General features: G+C 54.1%; 2 protein-coding genes across 3 annotated transcripts in view; one reads left to right on the forward strand and one right to left on the reverse strand.

The window, feature by feature from the left end:
• Positions 1-8,699, forward strand: part of LZTR1 (leucine zipper like post translational regulator 1) — a 36,460-nt gene extending 27,761 nt beyond the window's left edge. Inside the window, exons 15-20 of one of the 2 annotated variants that reach the window (XM_021527667.4) lie at positions 636-792; positions 2,713-2,839; positions 3,933-4,082; positions 4,291-4,396; positions 5,105-5,185; positions 7,894-8,699. In XM_021527667.4, the coding sequence (XP_021383342.1) occupies positions 636-792; positions 2,713-2,839; positions 3,933-4,082; positions 4,291-4,396; positions 5,105-5,185; positions 7,894-8,010 (738 nt within the window). In that variant the 3' untranslated portion in view covers positions 8,011-8,699. Of the gene's footprint in view, positions 1-635; positions 793-2,712; positions 2,840-3,932; positions 4,083-4,290; positions 4,397-5,104; positions 5,186-6,359; positions 6,766-7,893 lie in introns of those variants that run through there. The other variant, XM_085561531.1, reaches the window with a different exon arrangement.
• Positions 8,700-10,570: 1,871 nt separating this feature from the next.
• On the reverse strand, positions 10,571-18,788 carry RNPEP (arginyl aminopeptidase). Its single transcript, XM_031506948.3, has 11 exons — positions 18,366-18,788; positions 17,868-18,008; positions 16,076-16,224; positions 15,418-15,534; positions 15,063-15,298; positions 14,160-14,273; positions 13,810-13,922; positions 13,379-13,487; positions 12,577-12,801; positions 11,846-11,988; positions 10,571-10,833 (listed from the first exon to the last, which is right to left on the reverse strand). Exons 1-11 carry the CDS (start codon positions 18,771-18,773, stop codon positions 10,669-10,671), a joined length of 1,920 nt encoding a protein of 639 aa, XP_031362808.1. The 5' UTR covers positions 18,774-18,788; the 3' UTR covers positions 10,571-10,668.
• Between the last annotated feature and the right edge of the window lie 2,443 nt (positions 18,789-21,231).

Here is a 21,231-nt window from a genome sequence, read left to right on the forward strand (position 1 = left end):
GGAAATAAAGTGCCCTTTTTTTTTGTCTCTAACTGTTTAGCATTAGGTCTGGTTCATTTGTCACCTTTTCACCACTCCAATTTTTCTAAGAAGTTTATTACACAAGAGCCTTCCAGAGCTCTTGAACTGTTTGCTGTGTTTATGGAAAAGGTTCAGGCAAAACCCACACAAGGAATTCTGTAAGCTTTTTGGACCCTTGATGGAGAGTGTCAAGAGTTAAAATTTCTTCACCTTTTAAATTAGTTTTTGGTGTCTAATTATGTTAAAAGTTATTATGAGGTAGCAACTAATCTTCATTATCACAGTGAAGTTTTCAGTATCTCCTGAGATTCCTGTTTTAGAAAGCTTTGGAGCAGCTCAATGGGCAGTTAATCTCTTCCTTGTTAATATTTCTAGTCAAATTTTTCTAGATGCTTAGAATTGTCCTGAATTTCCTGTTGAAGGAGGAGCCTAAACAGTCATTTAGGAAGGATAAGGATATCACTGTTGGATAGTTCCAGCTGCAGGATCCATGTGGAGGTTCAATGGAAAGGATGGTTGATGGCATATGTAACATGCAAGATTTATGGGATGCTGTAAGATGATTTCAAACAATAAACCATAAATTTCGTAATTAATATTGGTGTATTTTTAAGGAACATTGCCTGAACTTTGTGGTGAAGGAATCCCATTTTAATCAAGTCATAATGATGAAGGAGTTTGAGCATCTTTCCTCATCCCTCATTGTGGAGATTGTGCGGAGAAAGCAGCAGCCTCCTGTCCGAACACACTCTGACCAGCCGCTCGACATCGGTAACCTTCCTGCTTTATGGAGCCATTCCATCTGCTGGATTGGCTTTGCTAATGGTTTGTTTAGCCTGGGGAGATGTGTGGGAAGCAGCCCTCTGCAGCCCACCAGTTCCCAGCTGGGATAAGTGCTCAGGCTCTCTCCTGGACTGAGACAAAGCACAACACTTCTTTTCCCAGTGAGGTTCAATCAGAACAGAGTCCCATCAAAGTACATGGGACTGTGTTCTTGCAATAAACTGTCCTGATCCTTTTCAGAGACATGAGAGAAGGAGCAGAAGGGTGTAAAGAATGACCCAAAAAAAGGCATTAGACAGTCACTGTAAGGGTGACAGAGCTGAGCAGGGAAACAGCCTGCTTGAAGGTGTTTACCAAGAAGGAGCAGGAGGAAGGAGGAGGGTCTTGTGAATGAGGTACTGCTGAGCGTGCCTGTGTGAAAGGAACAGGAGATAGGGAGGAGAAGAGAAAGATGTGATTTACAGTTTTATTGTGAAATTCATCAGAGGCTGATCTGGGACTAGTTTTCCTCAACATTTTAACATCCTGACACACAACACAAGGAATGTAATAATGAAATTTTCTAAGGCCACAAAGTTCAGAGGCATTGGCAGTGTTGGTGTGGAGTGCTGCACAAAAATAATTGGGAACTGAAGAGGAAGAGAAGGAAGCTAGTCCTGGAAGGTCAAGTAGGAAGGCTTTGGCTGGCATTTGTCATAGAGGCATGAGGTGCACTGGCTGGGAAGGTGGCACAGCCAGTTCTATATCCAGAGCTAGAATGGTGTGAGAGACCTAAACATTAAAAACTGAAAGAAGAATTTCAAAAATATGAGTGAGTTTGGAGCAAACTTGGATGTGCTCTATTTCTCAGTTGTGTATTTACAAATGTGGATTAAAATATTGGATAAAAGAAGCCTTTGCTGCTGATTTGGGAAAGATTTTTCATTAAGACACAAAACGTCTAGGTTTGGAAAGACAGGTGTCTGCTAAGGAAGGCAGGAGCCTCCCCTGAAATGGAAAAATGTAAACCCTTTCCCTCCTAATTGCTATAAATTTGAAATTAAGGGGGACTCTCAGGCAAAAATATGGCAGCAGGAATAACAGTTCTTTATTAGGGAAGGAAATAAAAAGATAAATAATGCAGTGAACCAAAACAACACTGACAGAGTCCGAATACAACCTGACACCCTGTTAGTCAGAGTGTTGGCCTCAGTCCAATTGGGAGTTGTGGCTGCAGTTCTCCTGGAGTGTCAGGTGTGGTTCTGTTGGAGCAGGGATCCTGTAAAAAAGGGGTGTACTCTTCCTGCAGTGGAAGAGGCAGCTGTTCCCCTGGGAAATCCAGTGCATGCTGGTGTTCCAGAAACTCAAGATTATATCCAGGTAGGAATGTTTGACTCCTCCCTCTGGGCAGAGCATCTCACAATGGGCTGTTATAGTTCTTATCAGTCATGCAGTGACATTCAATAGCCCATTATCAGCAGATGTCTCTCCTGAGAGAGGATTGGTTGTGGAAGTTAAGGAAAACTGCCCACTTAACAGTAGACAACTGCCATACAGATGGGAAATGGAATACATCTTGCCTTTCAATCTGGAACACAAAACTATTTGGAAATAGTGCGAAGGGAAAGGAAAAATCAGCTTTCATATCTTTAGAGAGCACATGTCAGTTGGCCACAGCTGGAGTTTGCTGTCAGTGGCAGAAAGCAGAGCTCACAGGTTTGTTTTTGGGAGGGGCAGTAGGGAATCAGCTGTGGTGGGGAAGGATGAAGCTCATTTTGCTCCAAGATTATGAGGAAGGACTTGACTCAAATTCACAGTGAGAGTCCCAAAGGAAAGAGGGGCTGGAGCTTTGGCTTGGCCATGTATTAGTTTGATAGCATCTGATCACCTGGAACTATCATGTCTTTATTTCATTATGTTTCATTTCAGGAACATCTTTAATTCAGGACATGAAGGCTTACCTGGAAGGAGCTGGGACTGAATTCTGTGATATCATCCTGCTCCTAGACGGGCACCCACGGCCAGCCCACAAAGCCATCCTGGCAGCTCGCTCCAGGTGAGCCCTGCTCCTGACACTGTGCCAGGAGTGTGTGTGAAGGACAGTGCAGGGCTGGGCAGTCTGTGCTCAGCTTGGTTTAGAAGACAGGGAGGAACTTAAATCTGCATAAAGTGTTAAGATGCAGCTTTGCTCAATGAGTGTAATAAGCCTTTAAGCAGTAGTGATTAAATTTTTTTTTCCATTTGATACCCAGCAGGGAAAGATAGGAAGAAATTAGAACTGCAGAGATTCTGCAGAGGGTGTGTGAGAAGCTGCAGTGCACAACAAAGCATCTGTAAAATCACAGGAAGGGAAAAAGGGTGGAAAACATAAGGTGGTTTCAGTGAAGTGGAAAGTAACAGATGTCCACTGAGGTCAGAAGGAGCCTTCTGACTCTGAACAATTCATATTTTATCATGTGGAACTTGAATTTCTTTCTCACTTTCTGGTATTTAAGACTGGTTATGAATAAACATAACAAAAAATGGTACATGAGAGAGACTAGAGTATTCTCATGCTTTGTGCAGAAAAAGGAGTCCACCCTGCTGATGGTGGGACTGTTCTCATTCCTCAGGGCATGGGTGAAGTGGATTTGTCCTGCACTTGTGTGTTCTTTGGACCTGCACCTTATGTTCCATCAAACATTAAGTGTTCACATAAGATTTCTATTTCAAATAACATCACAATTTTTTCACAGAAAAAAACCTGAACAATATTCACTATTAGTTACTGTGATATTTTACCAGAAACATTTCACAGCTCTTAAAACAGCCCTGATGATTGGCAGCCTGTAGATACCAAGGAAATTCATAATGCTTTAAGCTCTCTGCTGGGTCTTATGCAAATTAGAGAAAAAAATCAAAGCACCATGTGTCCTAATTTTCAAGATACAGACAAATTTCAGGTAGTTCTCATGGTAATTAGGGGGATTATATTTGGAGTTTTCACTGGCAGACATACATGAAAAAATAAATAAGCAGTGTTTTTGCCCAGGTTGTCAACTGAATTTGTTGGTTTGGAAGCTGCAGTTCTGAATAGCAGCCTCTGAACAATAGTTGGTTAAACCATTTGTCTGCAGAATGTGTAATTTCAGTTTTATTTCCTTTTCCAGTTACTTTGAAGCTATGTTCCGTTCATTCATGCCAGAAGATGGGCAGGTGAACATTTCTATAGGTGAAATGGTTCCCAGCAAGCAAGCATTCGAGTCCATGCTCAGATATATCTATTATGGAGAAGTGAACATGCCTCCTGAGGACTCCCTGTATCCTTAGCTTCGAAGGAATTGGAGGATCTGTCTGAGTGCATGTCCAGCAGGTCACCTTGCTTTTGCTCTGGGTTGCTGGCACAGCCCGGAGGGTGGTCTGTCAGGGGGCACCAGCAGGCTCTGCACTCTCACTCCTCACAGGGATTTGTTTGCCATCAGTGCTCTCACCCTCACTTTCTGCTTTATTCCTCAACGGAATGAACAGATACCTCTTTGCAGCACCTTACTATTATGGCTTCTCCAACAACAGGCTCCAGGCCTACTGTAAGCAGAACCTGGAAATGAATGTCACAGTGGAGAATGTGCTCCAGGTAATTATCCACAAGCACTTCAGTTAGCCACTTAGAGGAAAGCCAAGGGGTCTGGTCAAGTGGGCACCCCCAGTGCCAGGTCACTGAGACTGCCCAGACCCTTCCAGTGGCAGTGGCCCTATGTGATGACATGTGTGGGAGCCCAGCCTTCAGCAGCATTGTTCCTTACCTGATACTGTGTCACTTCTGTTCCTGTGCTGTAGGAAGGTACTGCTCAGCTGGCGCTGCTCACCTGGCTCCTCCTGAACTCTCTCACCCCCTTTACAGAACTGTGTTTCTAAATGTCTTTTTAAGATGACCATGTGCTAAGCACTTAACTGTAAACCCTTTTTGGCAGACATTTGTTCCAGGACAAATGGTGGTCTGCAGGTGACTGACTTTAGTCTTGTTTTATCAGTGATGCTGACTGGATCTTGCAGTGGAGTTTGATCTAACAAAAAATATTTTGTGGTCAGAAAGTCAATGCTGGCTCCCAGGCAGGCAGCCTGAACCTCTGCTGCACAAGCAGAAGCAAGTAATCCTGATTAGTTCTTGAGGACTCCATGCATTTTAAATCCAAGGCTTATTTTTGAATAGTTCATAAAATACTCAGTTTGCAATGCAAAATGGAGATGTTCCCTAGCTAAGAGGAGTTACCTGCTCTGGATCAGGACTGTTTGTGCATCTTAGCTGTGCAGAAAGGAAATCACTTTTTTGCTCCTCCTCTAGATCTTGGAGGCAGCTGACAAGACCCAGGCCCTGGACATGAAGAGGCACTGCCTGCACATCATCGTTCACCAGTTCACCAAGGTTGGTTGCATCTTTTCTGTGGCTTTTGAGAGCTGCTGTCCTCTGTCACTGCCTTGGTTAAAGACATGTTCATTTAGAAATCAGTTTAATTCTTCCTCATGTGAGACAGCTGAGAGCTGGCTGCATGTTACTGACACTCACTGACAGGACTGCTAGGCACATTGCTCACATCAAAGTAAATTAGAGACTAGAACAAACTAGTCTAGAAATGTAAAGTCCTTCCAAGTAGAAATTACCCAAAATTGCTTCCATTTCCAGTTGTTCCAACTGGAACATGCAAAGCAGGGTAAGTTTGTTGTATATTGAGAGCACAAATCTCTCTCTCACTAGCAGGTGTCAGTGTGCTCCTCATACTCGAAGTATTCTCTGTCATACATGTTTTATTATCATGTGCTCTAAAACAAATTACCATGTCCTGGCTGGGCTCTCTGTGATTTCCATGTTCAACAGTTGGACTCTATGGTCTTAGAGGTCCTTTCCAATCTTAAAAATGCTATGGTTCTGTTTTGATGGGATTATGCATTTGTGGCAGGTAAGGTCAAGAGCCCAATGTGCTGATACTCCTGTCCTCATTTGAGAGAATAAGTATATTGTCATTTAATTGTTCCTATGAGATGTGATCCCTCCATGAGAGTTCCCCAGCATGTCATCAGTTCATTGCTCAGCTTATTAGCATTGCTGAAATAGGTAGATAAATCATAGGAATTGGGATTTCTGGATGCTACACACATACTGATAATAATTCCCTAGTTAATATTCAAGGAGCTCGCTCTCCTTTGTATATTTAAACTCACAATCCTCCTGGGGAAGAAGAGCACTGCTATGTCCCATTAGTGTCTGGAGAGGAGACAGGATGGTGTTCAGGCTCTTCATTAAATGCCAAAGTTGCTGGAGCATGACGCATTTTACATTCAGAAATAACTGAAATTGCATAAAAAGCACTGAGAGTGGAACTGGCATCCAGAAATCACTCCCAGAGGAGAGTCCACAGCATGAGGTTGCAGCCCCTGCCTTCATTCATCCTGTCTGTTTTCTTCTGGCCCCATGAGTCCTGTGGAGCAGGCCAGTTCAGCAGGGATGGGGACTGGTCCCACTGGACAGGACAGGACATGTACAGGACGTCCCTGGGGTTGGGGTCAGTGCCTTGCAGCTGCTGAGGGCTGAAATATCACAGTATCACTTCCCCATGGAGGCCACAGGAAGACAAAGAGGTGTGATTCTCCCCAGAACGTGCAGGGGGAAATGGACATTACAACACCGGGAGGCAGCAGTGGGAGCTGGAGGGCGTTCCTCAGCTGTACTTCCTCCCCAGGATGTGGGGAAATGTTTTATATTTAAACTGTTGACTGGTGGAACAGTGTTCATCAAAACGTGGCTGGAAGACTGTCAAGCAGATGTGCACAGAGAAGTCTCAATTATGCAATGTTTTCCTTTGGCCTGAGAGGCCTCAGTGTGTGATTCTTGGCCTGGGCTGGGTGACTCAGTGTGGCTGGGCACAGACACTCTCTGCTCTGCTCTGGGCCAGCCACGGGCTCTGAGGGGGATTTGTTCTTGGGCACAAACCTGGTGGGTCACCGGAGCTCAGGCAGGCTGGGTCCCTGGCTGTGGGATCTCCTGTTCTTCTGGTTACTTAATGCTGTTCCAGATTTGGACTGTTAAGGAGTTTTCCCCACAGCAAGAGCATTACTGAAGAGCTGTTTCCCAGAGGTTCACTGCTTTGGGCAATGTGTTTTCAGGCTCTTGTGTGTCAGTGTTGTGCAAAAGCCCTAATAAACCTGCTGTTGTGACATGTTTGCAGTGACACCCTGATCTGTTCTGCAGTGCGTGCCTTGGGTGGGGGCAGGATCCCACCAGTGCAAAGGGGTCTCTCTCCCTCCCAGTCCTGGCACATCCTTAGACTGGGGATATTGCTACAAGCACATCCTGAGCTCTTCCTGAAAGCATCCTCAGCCATTTCCCTCCTAGCCTTCAAAGGTCTCAGGACATCTTTATTCTTTATCCCAGTGCAGCTCCCTAGAGCGAGGGGATAATGTCAGTTCAGGTAAGGAGGGTGAGTGAGTGCTTGGGCATAGTCTGCCTGGAGGCTGGGTGTGTGTTAGTGCCTCTGGACAGAGGGATTACTGGCTCCTTACCATGAGGTTGAGGAGAAGGAAGCTAACAGTTGAGCTTCTGAACAGTCCAAAAGCATAAAGTTTGTTGTAGATTCCCATTTATCTGATATGGTGGAGGTTTTTGTTGGCAAGTGCTCCAGTGACCTGCTTTGACTGCAGGAAGAATGCCAGCAGAACAGCATGGATACTGAGAAGAGCTTTTTCTCAGGAGCACAGCAGCAAAGGGATCAGGCCCTCAATCACATTTTCAGTGCAAACCCACAGATCTCAGAGCTCAGGCTGTGCTGGTCAGCATGGCTCTTAGGAGAGTGCTCAGTCAGTGTCTTGTAGCAGTGGGGCTATCAGAAACAACAGAGAGGCAGCTCTGGGGGCAGGTTCCTGCTGCTCTACACTCCCAGCAGTCTGAATTTGGTTCTAAGCCCTGACTGGAGCCCCGTGGTCTGTTCCCTGCAGCCCAGCCCCACAGCTGGGATCTCACACCATCTATGCCCAGCCGGACTTGCTATGGGGTGCTAAGGGCAAAAGGGTAATACATGAGCTGTGATCTGGGGAGGGTTTTAATTTCTTCCTGTTTTTTCTGTTTTGTTTTCCTTGAAGGTCTCCAAGTTGCCAAATCTCCGCTCGCTCAGTCAGCTCCTCCTCCTTGACATCATAGATTCCTTAGCTACCCACATCTCAGACAAGCAGTGTGCAGAGCTGAGTGCAGACATATGACATGCCTTGGAAAACCACCTTCTCAGTTGTTCCTGAAAAACACTGGCACTTTAGAGCTGGCTCTGGTTTACTGTTGCATATGGGGTAGCTCAGTGTCTGCACACTTCACCAACCCTCGAGGAGCAGAGACAGCTGAGGTGCTCTCTCTGGATTTGCTGGGTTTGTACCTTGGTGCAACTGTTGGACTTCATTACATTTGTTACCCAAATGTAGACCTGAAATCATTGCAGGGGTGAATTAATTCCACGTGGTTTGGGGAGTTACTAAGTTCATAATCAAGCCCATTATTTCTTTCATACTGTAAAATCAAGCAGTCATGAGTAAGAGTCACTAATCCTTTGAAATACAGTATGTAAAGAATACTATTTAAAGAGCTTCAGCTGACCCAGCCCGAGGGCTGTAAGGGGAAGTCAGAACCAAACTGGGAACAAGAGTGCCTGGTGTTCACAGGGAACTGGCCCTTGGACCAGAATGTAGTGACTTTTCAGAGACTCCGTGGTGTGGATTAACAGATAAGCCCCTGTGCAGCGGCCCAGATTGGTGGGCTGCAGGAATCCAGACCTATGCTCTGCAGCAGGTCAGACTGGAAGATTACAGCAGTCCTCTCTGACCATCAAATCCATTAATCCTGTCTTGCTAAGCCTTTCTAAATCTATTTATTAATAAAGAATTAGCATCTTCTCCTGGCATTTTATGATTGACTTGGATTTCATTCTGGAAAGAATTAAGCAAAAAACGTTCTGCACTTGATGAAGGTCACATTGTTAAAAATAAGTGTGTTACATCTTGTTACTAATTTTATGCTGAAGTGTCTCTGTAAGCCCTTGCCTTTGCAGGAAGGTGAATGAAGGCAGAATCCCATTCCCAGCCCGTGCAGAAGCAGCTGCTGTTCCCTCCCCTTGCAGCCCCCAGCTCTGTGTTGGATGCTTCCCTCCTCTCCTCACAGCTGGATGATGCTGGTTGGAGAGCACCAAAAATGTGGTGTTGGTAAAGTTGGTGGTGGAACTGTCCCAACCCTGCCCAGAGCTCATGGGGCTGCCCTGGGAGGGAGTGACAAGCTGGGAATCAAAACCTTGTCCTGCTCCAGCAGCAGGGGCTGCTCTCTGCTTGTCTGAAGCTGGAGTGGTGCAGGATCCCTGTCGAGACATGTAACTCCCAGCCCTCACACTCCCACCCGTGCAGCCATGATTTTCACTCAGTGAAGTGTTCCTGAGGCAGCAGTTGTGAGCTCCTCATCAGCATCCCACAGCCTGACACACCTGCACGTGCCAAGAGGATTGCAGCCTGGGCAGTGGAGAATGCATCACAGGTTCAATCCAAGAGAAGTGCTCTAGGGACCACCCTGACTGTCTCCCTTGGCCTGCTCAGGTGAGTCAGACCAGAGCTGACAGGTGCTTCTGAGAGCCAAGGGCACCTTTTAAACCAGAGCGATTGTTTCCAGATGAGTCTACTCATAGTGGAGTCTCTTACCAGAGGTCATGATAATTGTACTGACAGCTGCTTTGTGTTCCCTGGGAAACCAGGTTGGCAGCTGGAGAAAGGTTCTACCCTACAGTTTGTAACAATGCTACAGTCTATTTCCAGTAATGCTGATCCACTAGAGGACACCCATTGCCCAGGGAAGCCTCATTCTCTCAGGCTGAACATGCCATAACCAGCCCTCTTTAAATCCTGAACCCACTTATGAGGAAATGCACAACCTCTGCACCCTCTGAGCAGTGGGCACAGCAGGGTCTTGGCTTTGGGGGGGAGTTTGGACTCAGTCACAGCTGTAGGGACCACAGTGCTGGGTCAGAGATTTACTGTGAACACTTGTAGCCCATTGAGATTTGCCTCTGGGCTGCTGTTGTGCAAGTGCCAGGACTGTGCACCTCTCTGACAGCACACCCCCGAGTTTCCTAAGAGATTGCAGGATGGGAGGTGTTGTAGGGGCCACAGAGACTGTGGGGTACTCATGAACTTCCCAGGGCAGTTAGATGCTACTGTTATCACCACCTTGTTATCATTATGACCAGCAGGCTCTCAGGCTACTGATGCTTCTGCAGCCTTCGGCAATTCTGTACTGGAATTTGTGCAGTCATATCCCTGCATTTGATAAGGAATAAAGAACATTGTGGCTATCCAGCTTTGTCTTATTCCTACAGTCTCTGCCACATGCAGGCCCCACTGGCTCTTTGAAGTTCTTGGGACTGCTGGTGGGAGAGAAGGAGCACCCCTTTCCTCCAACCCAATGTGAGCCCCAGTGTGGTGGCAAAAAGCAAGGTAGAGGAGCGATCCCCAACTCCTCTGGAGCAGCATGTCAGGGCACTGGAGCCAGGAGGTCCCAGCTTTGCCACACTGCACCAGCTCCCCACGTCCCCACTGTCACAGCTGTGGCAGCTGGGCAGGAGCCTAGCGAGGAGCTGGGTGGATCAGGGCCAGGAGCTAAGGCCAAGCCCATCCCTCCCAGTGCCAGCACCAGGAGAAGCCAGCAGCACCCCAAGTCCCCAGAGCAGGGTTGGCAGTGGGACAGGCAGTCACTCTAAGGCGGCCTGTGGCTCACTGGGAACAGGAAGAGCACTGAGAAAAAATAACACATTTTAATAAGGAAATGTGAGGGGGAGGCACTGAGGTCCTGCCAGCAGGAACACCGGCAGAGGGGGCAGAGCCCAGGCTGCCTCAGGCCTCAGCCCCCCCCAAGCCCAGGATCTTCTTGACGTAGTTCTGCACGTTGACGTGGAGCTGGGGGGCCGTGGCAGAGAAGGTCTCCATGGCCAGGGCCCGCGTGGCCTCGGAGCCGCCCCACATGGCGCGGTACAGGGGCAGCGTGTACTTCTGCTTGCCCTGCGGAGAGGAGACACGGCGGTGACGGCCCCAGCCCCGACAGCCCTGGCAGCCCTGGCAGCCCCCATTCCCCCAGCCGGGATCGCCCTGCCCTTAGGCACAGAGCACATGGCAAACGGCACAGCCGGGGGAATGTTGCTGTGGGCAGCCCTTGGCAGCGCAGCACGTGGAGAGGGGAGAGCACCTGAACCCTGGAGAAGGAGCAGACCCTGAGAAGCTCATGAAGTTCAACAAGGCCAAGTGCAGGGTCCTGCACCTGGGTCAGGACAGGATGGATGGAGGAATGGAGAGCAGCCCTTCAGAGAAGGACTGGGGTGACAAATTAGGTGTGATCTGGCCATGTGCTCTCCCAGCCTGGAAAGCCAGCTGTGTCCTAGGCTCATCCCCAGCAGTGTGGGCAGCAGGTGAGGGGGAAATTTTGCTCTCTCATAAGATCCCAACACTGGAACAGTGCATCCAGCTCTGGAGTCTCCAGCACAAGACACACATGGACAGAGCAGGTCCAGAGGAATCCATAGGGCTGCTCTGAGGGCTGGAGCCCCTCTGCTCTGGGGTCAGGCTGGGAGAGCTAGGGATGTTCACCTGGGGAAGAGACAGCTCCAGGGAGACCTCAGAGTTCCTTCCAGTGCTAAGAGAGCTGGTGAGGGACTTTGGAGTGATAGGACAAGGGGGAATGGCTTCCCACTGGGGAAGCCCTTCCCAGAGAGCAGGGCTAAATGGTATATTGAAAAGAAATTCTTCCCTGTGAGGGTGGTGAGGCCCTGGCAGAGTCCTGGAAGTATCCAAGGCCAGGTTAGATGGGGCTTGGAGCAACCTGGTCTAGTGGAAGGTGTGCCTGCCCATGGCACGGGGTGAAATAAGATGAGCTTTAAAGGTCCCTTTCAAACCAAACCATCCTGTGGGACTATCAAAAGCAAGAGGGAGCCCCTGTCTCTCTGGCACTGAAGGCCCTGTGCCCTTCTCTCCCCACTGGCATGCTGCTGGGCACTGCCACCACTGCCCAGGGACAAACCTGGCTGTGCAGGAAGTCCTTGACTTTGCTGTACTCAGCCTCCAGGTTGTTCTTGAGGACAATCTGGCACCAGCGCAGTCGAAGCTCAGCATTCTGGGCCTTGGAGATCTTGGGGTACATCTTGCTCAGCCTTTTCACATTTCCTGTGAAGAAGAGGGGAGCAGTCACCATCGCCCACAGCTCCCAGCCCCTGCTCCCAGGGAACCCTGCGAGTCCATCCCAGCTGTGCTGCAAAATCTCTGGGATACTCCCAGCCTTGGCTCAGCCCTGGCCCCTGCCCAAGCGCCCCCCACCCCCAGCTCTGGAGCACCCCAGGCACTTGCTGGCTCTGGGCAGGACAGTGCCCTTGCCCAGGCTGGGCAGCCCTGCAGGGCCATGTGCTGGTGGCTTGGCCAGCACAAAGTCAGGGGAGTTTCCTCAGCAAAGAGGGCAAGGAGAGTTGCAGTGACATGGGGACATGAAAGCCCAGCAGAGCCAACCTGGGGACAGCAGGACTGCACATGTCCCCATAAATCTGGGGACATGCTTCCCCTGGCTCTCCATCCTCCACCACAACAACCGTGGGCTACCCTGGAACCAGGACCCACAGCGCAGTTGGAGAGGGGCTGATGGCCACACACCCGAGTGTCCCCCCGATGTGCCCTCACATCCCCGGCCAACTGGCTGGACTTGGGCACATCACCCTGTGTCTCCTCTGGGCACCAGAGCCCTGGGAGTGCCCTGGCACTCACCTTCAGGCAGGGGGGATTTCTGCAGGACCTGATCCAGGAAATACACCAACTGGTACGTCCTCCAGCCCATGATGTCCACGGCTTCAATCGCCTCCATGTTCAAGCTGTCAGCTGCCCAGAGCTCTGCCAGCTCCTCCGCCGGCCTCATCAGCTGCTGCCCCGGTGACAGGTCAGGCAGGTAGGGCGGCCAGCCCGGTGTGTTCAGCCAGCGGTCAAATTCAAACCCTGCAGAGAGGAAGGAGGGAGAGCTGGGAACAGAGCCCTGAGCCCCACACCAGCTGCCGCTGCCCAGACCCTCCCACCTTCTCCCAGTGCCACCAAACCTGCCCGAGGATGGTGACCACTACAAACTAATGGGGTGAGGCCATCAGACACATGGGCTCAGGCTGTGCTTGTGGGTATCAGCCCCAGCACCACCAGCGGGATGAGCTCCAGCATGGAAAGCTCCTGCCAAGCCTGGATCTCCAGCAAGGCTGGGCCAAGCCCAGAGTGCTGGCTGGGCCTGATCCCAGTGCTCACCAGACTCACCAGGCTGAGCCACAGACACTCCATGAAACAGCACCCAGGTGCAGAGCAGGGACTGATCAGGCTGAGCTGGCACACGCCCAAGCCTGGGCCTGATCCCAGCTGGCCAGTGCTGTCCGTGCCTGCTCTGACAGAGCTGGGCTGGCAGCAACAGCATCTCCAGTAAAACAAACCAATGTGCAAAGGCTCTGGGGGATATGGACTGCTCTGACGCCTGCAGGAGTGGGGCTGGAAAGTGGCAGCCCTTGTTCCCTGGCCAGGATGGTGCTGTGCTGACCTGGGATGGAGTCCACGCCTTTCTCCTTCAGCTCTGGGAAGTACTCCAGGAAGAACTCGAGGGTGTCATCTGCAGTGATGCTCTGGAACTTGAACCGGTTCACGTAGGCCTGTGGGGACAGATGCCAGACACTCTCACCCCAGCAGTGCTGCCCAGTCCTCTGTGTGCTCCACCTCAGGGGGAACCCCTTCCAGCCCCTGTTCCCTCCAGGGGCTGCCCAACCCCCTGCATCCCCAGGGATACCCCTCAACATTCCCAGCACCTGCTGGAAGCACGAGGTTAGGCTCTGCCTTCATCTTATCCCCCTATTCACATTCCCATTTCCCACCTCTTCTTCCTCTCCCCAGCTGCCCTCTCAGCCTCTCTTTCCCAGGGTCCTGCTGTACCCTGGCCTCCTGCCATGGCATTTTGACTTTGCAGCTCACACCCACCTGGAGGAAGGCATCAAACTTGCTCTGGTCGCCCACAAGATGCGCCAAGTAGCTAACGAAGCAGTACCCCTTCTCATAGGGCGTTTCATTGTATGTGTCATCTGGATTGACACCTAGAAAAAGACAAAACCATCAGATATCCTCTGCCCACCTGCAAAACAACACAGCCCTCACATGCACCAAGATTGCCCCATCTGTGCTGGGCGCAGCCTATCCCACTCCTCCTGCAGCCATCGTCTCTCCCAGGTCCCATCGCCCGTGCTGGTGTTGCTGCCAGCCATGGAACAGCGCGGTCCCCCAGCCCAGCCGTCACTGTCCCGCACCCCAGAGCCCAGGGACACCCCACAGACCTGGCTCGATCACCACCCGCAGCTTGTTGAGGGGATGGTCCTCCCCCGTGGCGTCCATGTGCTGGCGCAGGAGGGCCCTTCCCGTGGCAGCCTCCAGGCAGGTGTAGGGCAAACCTGGGCAGAGACAAGCGGAGGCATTCGGGGAGCCCGGGCAGACCCCTGCGCGCTGCGGGCACAGCGGGCACTGCGACGGGAGAGGAACACCATCAGCGCTGGGACTGGGACAGCAGGAAACCCATACATGTGAGTAGGGATGGCACAGCTGCAGGGAGGCATGTGGGGCAACCCGGCCCCAGGCAGCAAGAGATTTTTCAAGCCACTTAAATTCATGCGGATACAGCAAATTGTGCTGGGAGAACACGAGCTTCTGGACAGGACTGTGTGTCCAGGTGGAGCTCTGGACAGCTGGTATCAGCTCCACATGGGAGCTGCAGGAGGATGAGGAAGGTGAGGCAAGGACACCGTGCCCACATTCCTGGCATGGGTTGCAGGGAACTGTCCATCTCAGAGCAAAGGCTACCAGAAATCACAGACTGGTTTGGGCTGGAAGGGACATTAAAGATCATCTTGTTCCACCCTCTGCCATGGCAGGGACACCTTCCACTAGACCAGGTGGCTCCAAGCCCCATCCAACCTGGCCTTGGACACTTCCAGGGATGGGGCACCCAAAGCTTCTCTGGGCCACCTGTGCCACCTCCCCAAACTCATAATATCAAATATAATCCTACTCTTTTTCAGTTTACAGAAGCCCGGTACAGGGCCTTGCAGCTGCTGCCCTTCACCTCTTCTGAGATGCAGCGCAGGCTCCATCCGCACTGGCACCCGGAGGGAGGCACTGAGCTGTGGAACAGACCCCAGGCCCACACAGGGCTCAGCACCCCACAGCCAGGCACGGCCACGCACCGTAGACCTCGGTGGAGATGCGCCTCTGGGCGTACATGGTGAAGCCCTCGTTGAGCCAGAACTCGCCCCACGTGGCGTTGGTGACCAAGTTGCCAAACCAGCTGTGGGAGATCTCGTGGATGATGACGTCCACCAAGGAGCGGTCCCCGGCCAGCAGGCACGGCGTGACGAAGGTGAGGCAGGGGTTCTCCATGCCACCAAAGGGGAAGGAGGGCGGCATGAACAGGATGTCGTACCTGCCAGGGAAGTTGTACCTGGGCTCCGACCCCACTCCTCCTGAAGACGGGGCTGGAGACAGAAGGAAACTCTCCCTGTCCCTGAGGAACCAGGTCCCTCAGGAACCTTCTAGCCATACCTGCCCCAAACATAAGGTCCAAAGAGTTTCTCTCCAACCACCAGGAACTCCTCAATCACTCCATCATACTCCTTCTTGGCAGCCTCGATCAGGCAGGGCTCGGCCCAGACACGGCTCCTGGCCAAGTGCAGAGAAGAGGAAGTTTAACCATTAACTTCCACCTTGTTGCTTCATCAGACAGAAATTGCACGGGTTTATTCCAAGGAAAAATAAAACCCTGCTGATAAAGGCATCTAAAGAGGCCAGTAGTGCAAATTGCTGTGATTTCTTTCCTTGTCTGAATGTCAAAGGGCTTTTATATGGCTGCAGTGGCAGCCAAGAACTCAAGAAAGCACCAGCCTGTGAGGAAATGTGGGATCCTCCATGCATGGGGACTCACTGCCCTCATTCATGTGCAGGGTGACATAAGGAGAGCCAGGGACCCTCCTGAAGGGGAGGGGACACAGCATCAAGGCTCCTTCTCACTCTCCGGTTTGAGAAGGACCCTCATCCCATGAGCCCAAAATCTCACGACACAGACAGGGACTGACTGTGCCATGTCTATGGCCAGTGTCTCTGCTCTCCAGAGCCCCGTGGAGCAGGGAGAGGCAGAAGGTGGCTGCCACAGCAGCTTCACTGTGCAACTCCCACAGCTCTGGAGCTCTCCCGAGCCCCTTACCTTGGGCCAACATCAGCAGACACAATGTCCCCAACAACCAGAGCAATCAGGTAGGAGGGGATTGGCTGGGACATCTTGAATACAAAGGTGTTATCCTTCTGCTTCTCCCAGCTCGTGGCACTCATCACAGCCGTGAAGCCCTCGGGGACCTGAACATGTGGATAAACCCATCCATTAGAGTCACAGCACGCACAGTGGCACACCAGCTAAGCCAGCCAGGATGCCACAGTGACTGATGGCAAATGTGTCCCAGCCTGAAGGTGCCAGGGCCAGGGCCACTGCAGGATTTGGGGAGCAGAGCAGAGCAGGAACACCCTGAGCTCCCACTCAGGATGCCTGCTGCATCCCTGCAATAAGAGGGTGCCACCTGGAGCTGCCCCAGGTGCTCCTGGAGCTACCAGGAGATACGGAAATGCTGGAGCTGCAGGTGTGAAAGGGCAGAGGATGCAGATCCCTCAGCCGCTGACTCCCCTCCCAGTTCTTGCACAACTCATTTTTCCTGTTCCCAAGCCAGTGTAGAAGCCATGGCAAATCCACCAGCCTGGGCTGAGCCCAGGGAGACTGTCCCAGTGTCCCCTGTCCCAAACAGGGTGAGCCCCATGGGGCACAGGGAATATGGTTTCCTTGGTACACTAGAGCTCAACAACAGCCCCATCCCACGCTCATCCTGTGGCATTAGAGAGGCTCTGCCCTCAGAGAGCAAAATAAATCAATCCTGGCATCACCAGCTGATGCCACCATGTGCCATTGGCACTGGCTTGGTGTCACACCATTAAGCAGTCCCCTGCCACACCATGGCAGCCCCATGCCAATGTCACCAGATGCCCACATACAGACAAGGGGGGAATCTGGATTTAGTGCCATCTTTGGGGAACAGCAGCTGCTCCTTCCTGGAAGTCTGGCAGCCCCAGAACTGCCACGAGGACCCACCATGGCCCAGCACCACCACCTTCCTCCAGCTATTTTCCCCCAAATTCAGCTCCTCCTGCTACAAATGCCAGGAGCTCTGGGCAGGACAGCCAGACCAACACATGCACCCGCTCCTGGGCAGCAGCACTGCAGCTGGGGAGAGGCAGGAGCACCCTGGGGCTGCTGTCTTCATCCAAAAGGGCATATAAGAGAAAAATAGTCCAAGTACAGATGAGTGATTTCTCAGCTGGAGCTCGAGGGGAAGTGTTTGAAGTAGTGTCCCTGCTGTGATGCCCCAGTGCTTTGGCACATTCATTGCAAGGGATCCAACAGCCCAGAGCTGTTTAAGGTGGAAGGGACATTAAAGATCATCTTGTCTCACCCCCTGCCATGGGCAGGGACACCTTCAACTAGACCAGGGTGCTCCAAGCCCCGTCCAACCTGGCCTTGGATACTTCCAGGGATCCAGGGACAGCCACAGCTGCCCTGGGCAACCTGTGTCAGGGCCTCACCACCCTCATAGCCAAGAATTCCTTCCCAATATCCCATCTAACCCTGACCTCTGCCAGTGGGAAGCCATTCCCCTTCTCCTGGCACTTAGATCTTTGTCCCAAGTCCTTCTCCGGCTCTCTTGGAGTCCCTTTAGGCACTGAAAGGGGCTCTAAGGTTTCCCTGGAGCCTCTTCTTCTCCAGGTGAACAGCCTAGCTGGCAGGAGGCTGAAATCCCAGCTCTCCCAGCCAGCTCCACAGTAGAGGTGCTCCAGCCCTTGGATCACCTCCATGGCCTCCGCTGGACTTTCTTCCCCAGCAAACTTTGCACTCATGGAGGGTTTTGCTGCTGCTGTCAGGGAACGGCTGGAGCAGCTCCTGGGGCTCTGCTTACCTTCACAGTGGCTGAATAGGTGAACTTGACTGAGGGGGTGTCAAAGCAGGGGAAAAAGGACCTGTTGAGGACAGCCTGGCCCTGTGTGTACATGTAGGGCTTCTGCTTCCCCGCTGTCTGCTCAGGGGACAGCCAGCACACCTGGGGAGAAAGCAAGACCCCAGTGAGGGGCGGCTCGACCACAGCTGCTCCTTGTGGAAGGAGCTGGGAAGGGGCTCCTCACCCGGGGGTGCTCTGTGCACCCCAGGCCTGGTGTCCCCTGCACCAGCCCCCAGCTGCCCCCGGGTCTGGCGGCCCCCAGTCCACACCGGGTCCTTGTGGGCCTGGGTGTCCCACGGGGCTCGGCGTCTCTTCCACCCACCCGGTCACCCCTCGGGCTCGGTACTTCCTCGCCCCACCCTGCTCATCCCGGGCGCGGTGTCCCTCAGCGTTTTCCCACCGCCCCGGGCCCGGTGTCCCCCGGTGTCCCCCGGTGTCCCCCGGTGTCCCAGCGCTCACCCCGGGCCCCTCGCCCGCCTCGTAGTCGATGAGGAGGGTGAGCAGCTGCCCGGCGCGGGGGGCCTGGGGCAGGGCGATGTGCAGGGCGCTGCCATAGCTGGCGAAGGGCCGGCTCTCCACGGGCAGCGCCTGCCCGGCCGCGTCCCCGGGCCCGCCCGGCGGCGGCAGGAGCGCGGCGCGGCTCACGGCCAGCGCGGGGTGCGCGTCCAGCCGCAGCTCCGCGCCGCCCGCGCCGCGCTCGCAGCGCAGCTCCAGCCGCGCCCGCCCGCGCAGCCGCCCCGCGCCCGCGGCCGCGAAGGACACGCGCAGCTCCAGGTGCAGGTGCCGCAGCGACCACGGGCCCGCGCTGCTGGCCGAGGCCGCGTCCCGCACCGGGGCCCTGTCCCGCACCGCCGCCGGGGCCGCCATCGCCACGCCGGGGCGGGTCCGGTCCAGGGGCGGGCTCGGGGCGGTGCCGGGGGCTGGGAATGGAGAGGCGGGGAATCCGTGGATGGCGGGGAGGGCGCCCATGGGGGGATCCGCGGGTGGGGGATAGAGGGGACCCACGGGGAGATCCCTCGGGGATCCACGGGTGGGAAATGGAGGGGACCCACGGGGAGATCCCTCGGGGATCCACGGGTGGGGGATGGAGAGAAATCTATGGGTGAGATCCATCGGGGATCCAGGGGTGGGGAATGGAGGGGCATCTATAGGGTGGATCCATGGGTGGGGTATCCATGACGGGAGGGATGGAGGGGACATGGGGTGGGATCCATGTTACGGGGATGTAGGGGGATCTATGAGACACCTATGGGGGCTCCAGAGAGAATTTAGGAGAAGGGGGAATCCATGGGTTGGGCAGAATCAAGACGTGTCTGGGAGAAATAGGGATGGGAGGAATTCATTGGAGCAAGGAATCTAGGAGGATCTGTGGGTGGACATCCATGTGGGGTGGGGGGGGCGTGCAGCAGAACCCAGAGGTTGGGAATCCATGGATCAAAGGAATTCATGGCAGGGCACCCCTGGACAGGAGGGTCTATACACATGCAAAATGGGATCCATTGGAGGAGAGAGGATAGGAGGGGAGGACCCAGCACAGGGGTCTGTGGGAAGATCCAGGGGGAACCCGAGGAAGGACATAGATAGAGATCCGTGGGAAGATCGAGTGCAGGCGGCTGTGTCCAGGGGTCAGGGATCCATGTGGGATCTGGGGAGATATACGGGGGATCCAGAGAGGGTCAAGACCCTTAGACAGGAGATCCAAAGCCGGGGGTCAGGTGGGGAAAAATCCACCAAGGGAATCAGGGAGGGACAGAGCGAAAATCCGTTGGGAGGGATCTAGGGAAGAGGAGAGTGAGGGTGAATGGGGCCGGGGTCCATAAGAAACTCGCTGGGGGGGGGGGGTGGTCCATGGGGGATCTGGAGGGTGCTTGGGGGGGACAATGTCAGGATCCATGGGGAGGGGATCAAGGGATGACCCACGGGGGTCTCGTGGAGACATCCGCGGAGAGCCGAGGAGGGATATCGAGAGGGATCCACGGGGAAATCCACGGGGTCAGGGCAGCCATGTGGGATCCATGAGAAATCCGCGGAGGGGATGTTCCCGGGGGGACTGGGGGGTCCATGGGGTTTCCCCGGCTCAGGCTCTGTTGCCGGTTCCAGGTGCCGCGTCTCGGCAGCGGAGCGGCACCGGGGACCGGGCGGGACCGCCCCCAGGGACCGAGCGGGGCAGGGGCGGCCCCGCACCCGCCTCTCCGGGCCGGGGCTCGGGGCACCGGCGACCGGGGGCCGGAGGCCGGGCGGGCAGCCGCCGGCCGGAGCGGCGGGGCCGGGCACGGGCCTGCGCGACTCCTCCCCCGGCCGCCGGCCCGGCCGCGCTGTCACTCCGCCACCGGCCGCGGCTCCGGGCGCAGCGAGCGGTGAGCGGGGCACCGGGGTCGGGACGTGGGACACTTCCCCGGGGGAGCGGCGGGACTCGGGAGACACGCCGGTGGGAGCGGGGGTGATGGGGACATCCTGCGTGGCCCTGGAAGGCAGGGACACCCCGGTGGAGACCGGCTCTGATACGGAACACCCCGACAGGGACTGGCGGGGACGCTCGGGGACACACCAGTTGGGTCATCCTGCGGGAATCGGCGTTGGCGGAGGGGACAACGGGTGGTGACGGGGGACATCCCATCGGAGACTGGCTGGCCGCGGTGAGGGCGGCAGATGATGGCGAGCACCCTGTTGAGGACCGAGGTGATGGGGTCATGCTGCGGGGAACAGCGGTGACACGAGAGATGCTGGCAGGGACCGGGGAGCACAGGCAGCTGCTGTAGGGGCTGGCACAGCCCGACACTCGGGGCAGCCCCCGCGTCCCCTCTCCTGTGCCCCACAATGTCCCCACCTCTCCGCAGAGCCCCTGTTTCAGCAGTGGGAGCTGCAGCGTGACCAGGCTGGCAAATTCCTGTGTCCCAGTGCCTTCGGCGTCCCCTGGACACCCCCAATTCCTGTCCCTGGCAGAGGGGGATTGCAGGGAGATGCTGTGGTGCCTCCCCAGTTCAGTCCCGGGGAGCACAAAATGGCCAGCAAAGGGTGACGGGGGGGCACTGAAGCACGGGGACCGTCACAAATGTGTGTCCTGCTGTCCCACATCGCCCTTCCACAGGCAGAGCAGGTCGGTACTGGCAGATCATGGTGTCTGCCCCCATTTTTGATACGGGAAGGTGCTTCTGGGCTCTAGGCATCCATGGGTGCTTCCCATGGGGATCCTCCACCAGCTGGGGTGAAGGAGCCATCCCCACACTCCTGGGAGCTGGGAATGTTGCAGCCAAACCGGGATGGTACAGGACAGAGGGAAAACTTTGAGATGACTTCATCTCGGGCCATGTCCCTTGAGACACGG

The sequence above is a fragment of the Lonchura striata genome, chromosome 26 (genome assembly GCF_050655825.1).
Source record: "Lonchura striata isolate lonStrDom1 chromosome 26, ASM5065582v1, whole genome shotgun sequence".
NCBI lineage: Eukaryota > Metazoa > Chordata > Aves > Passeriformes > Estrildidae > Lonchura > Lonchura striata.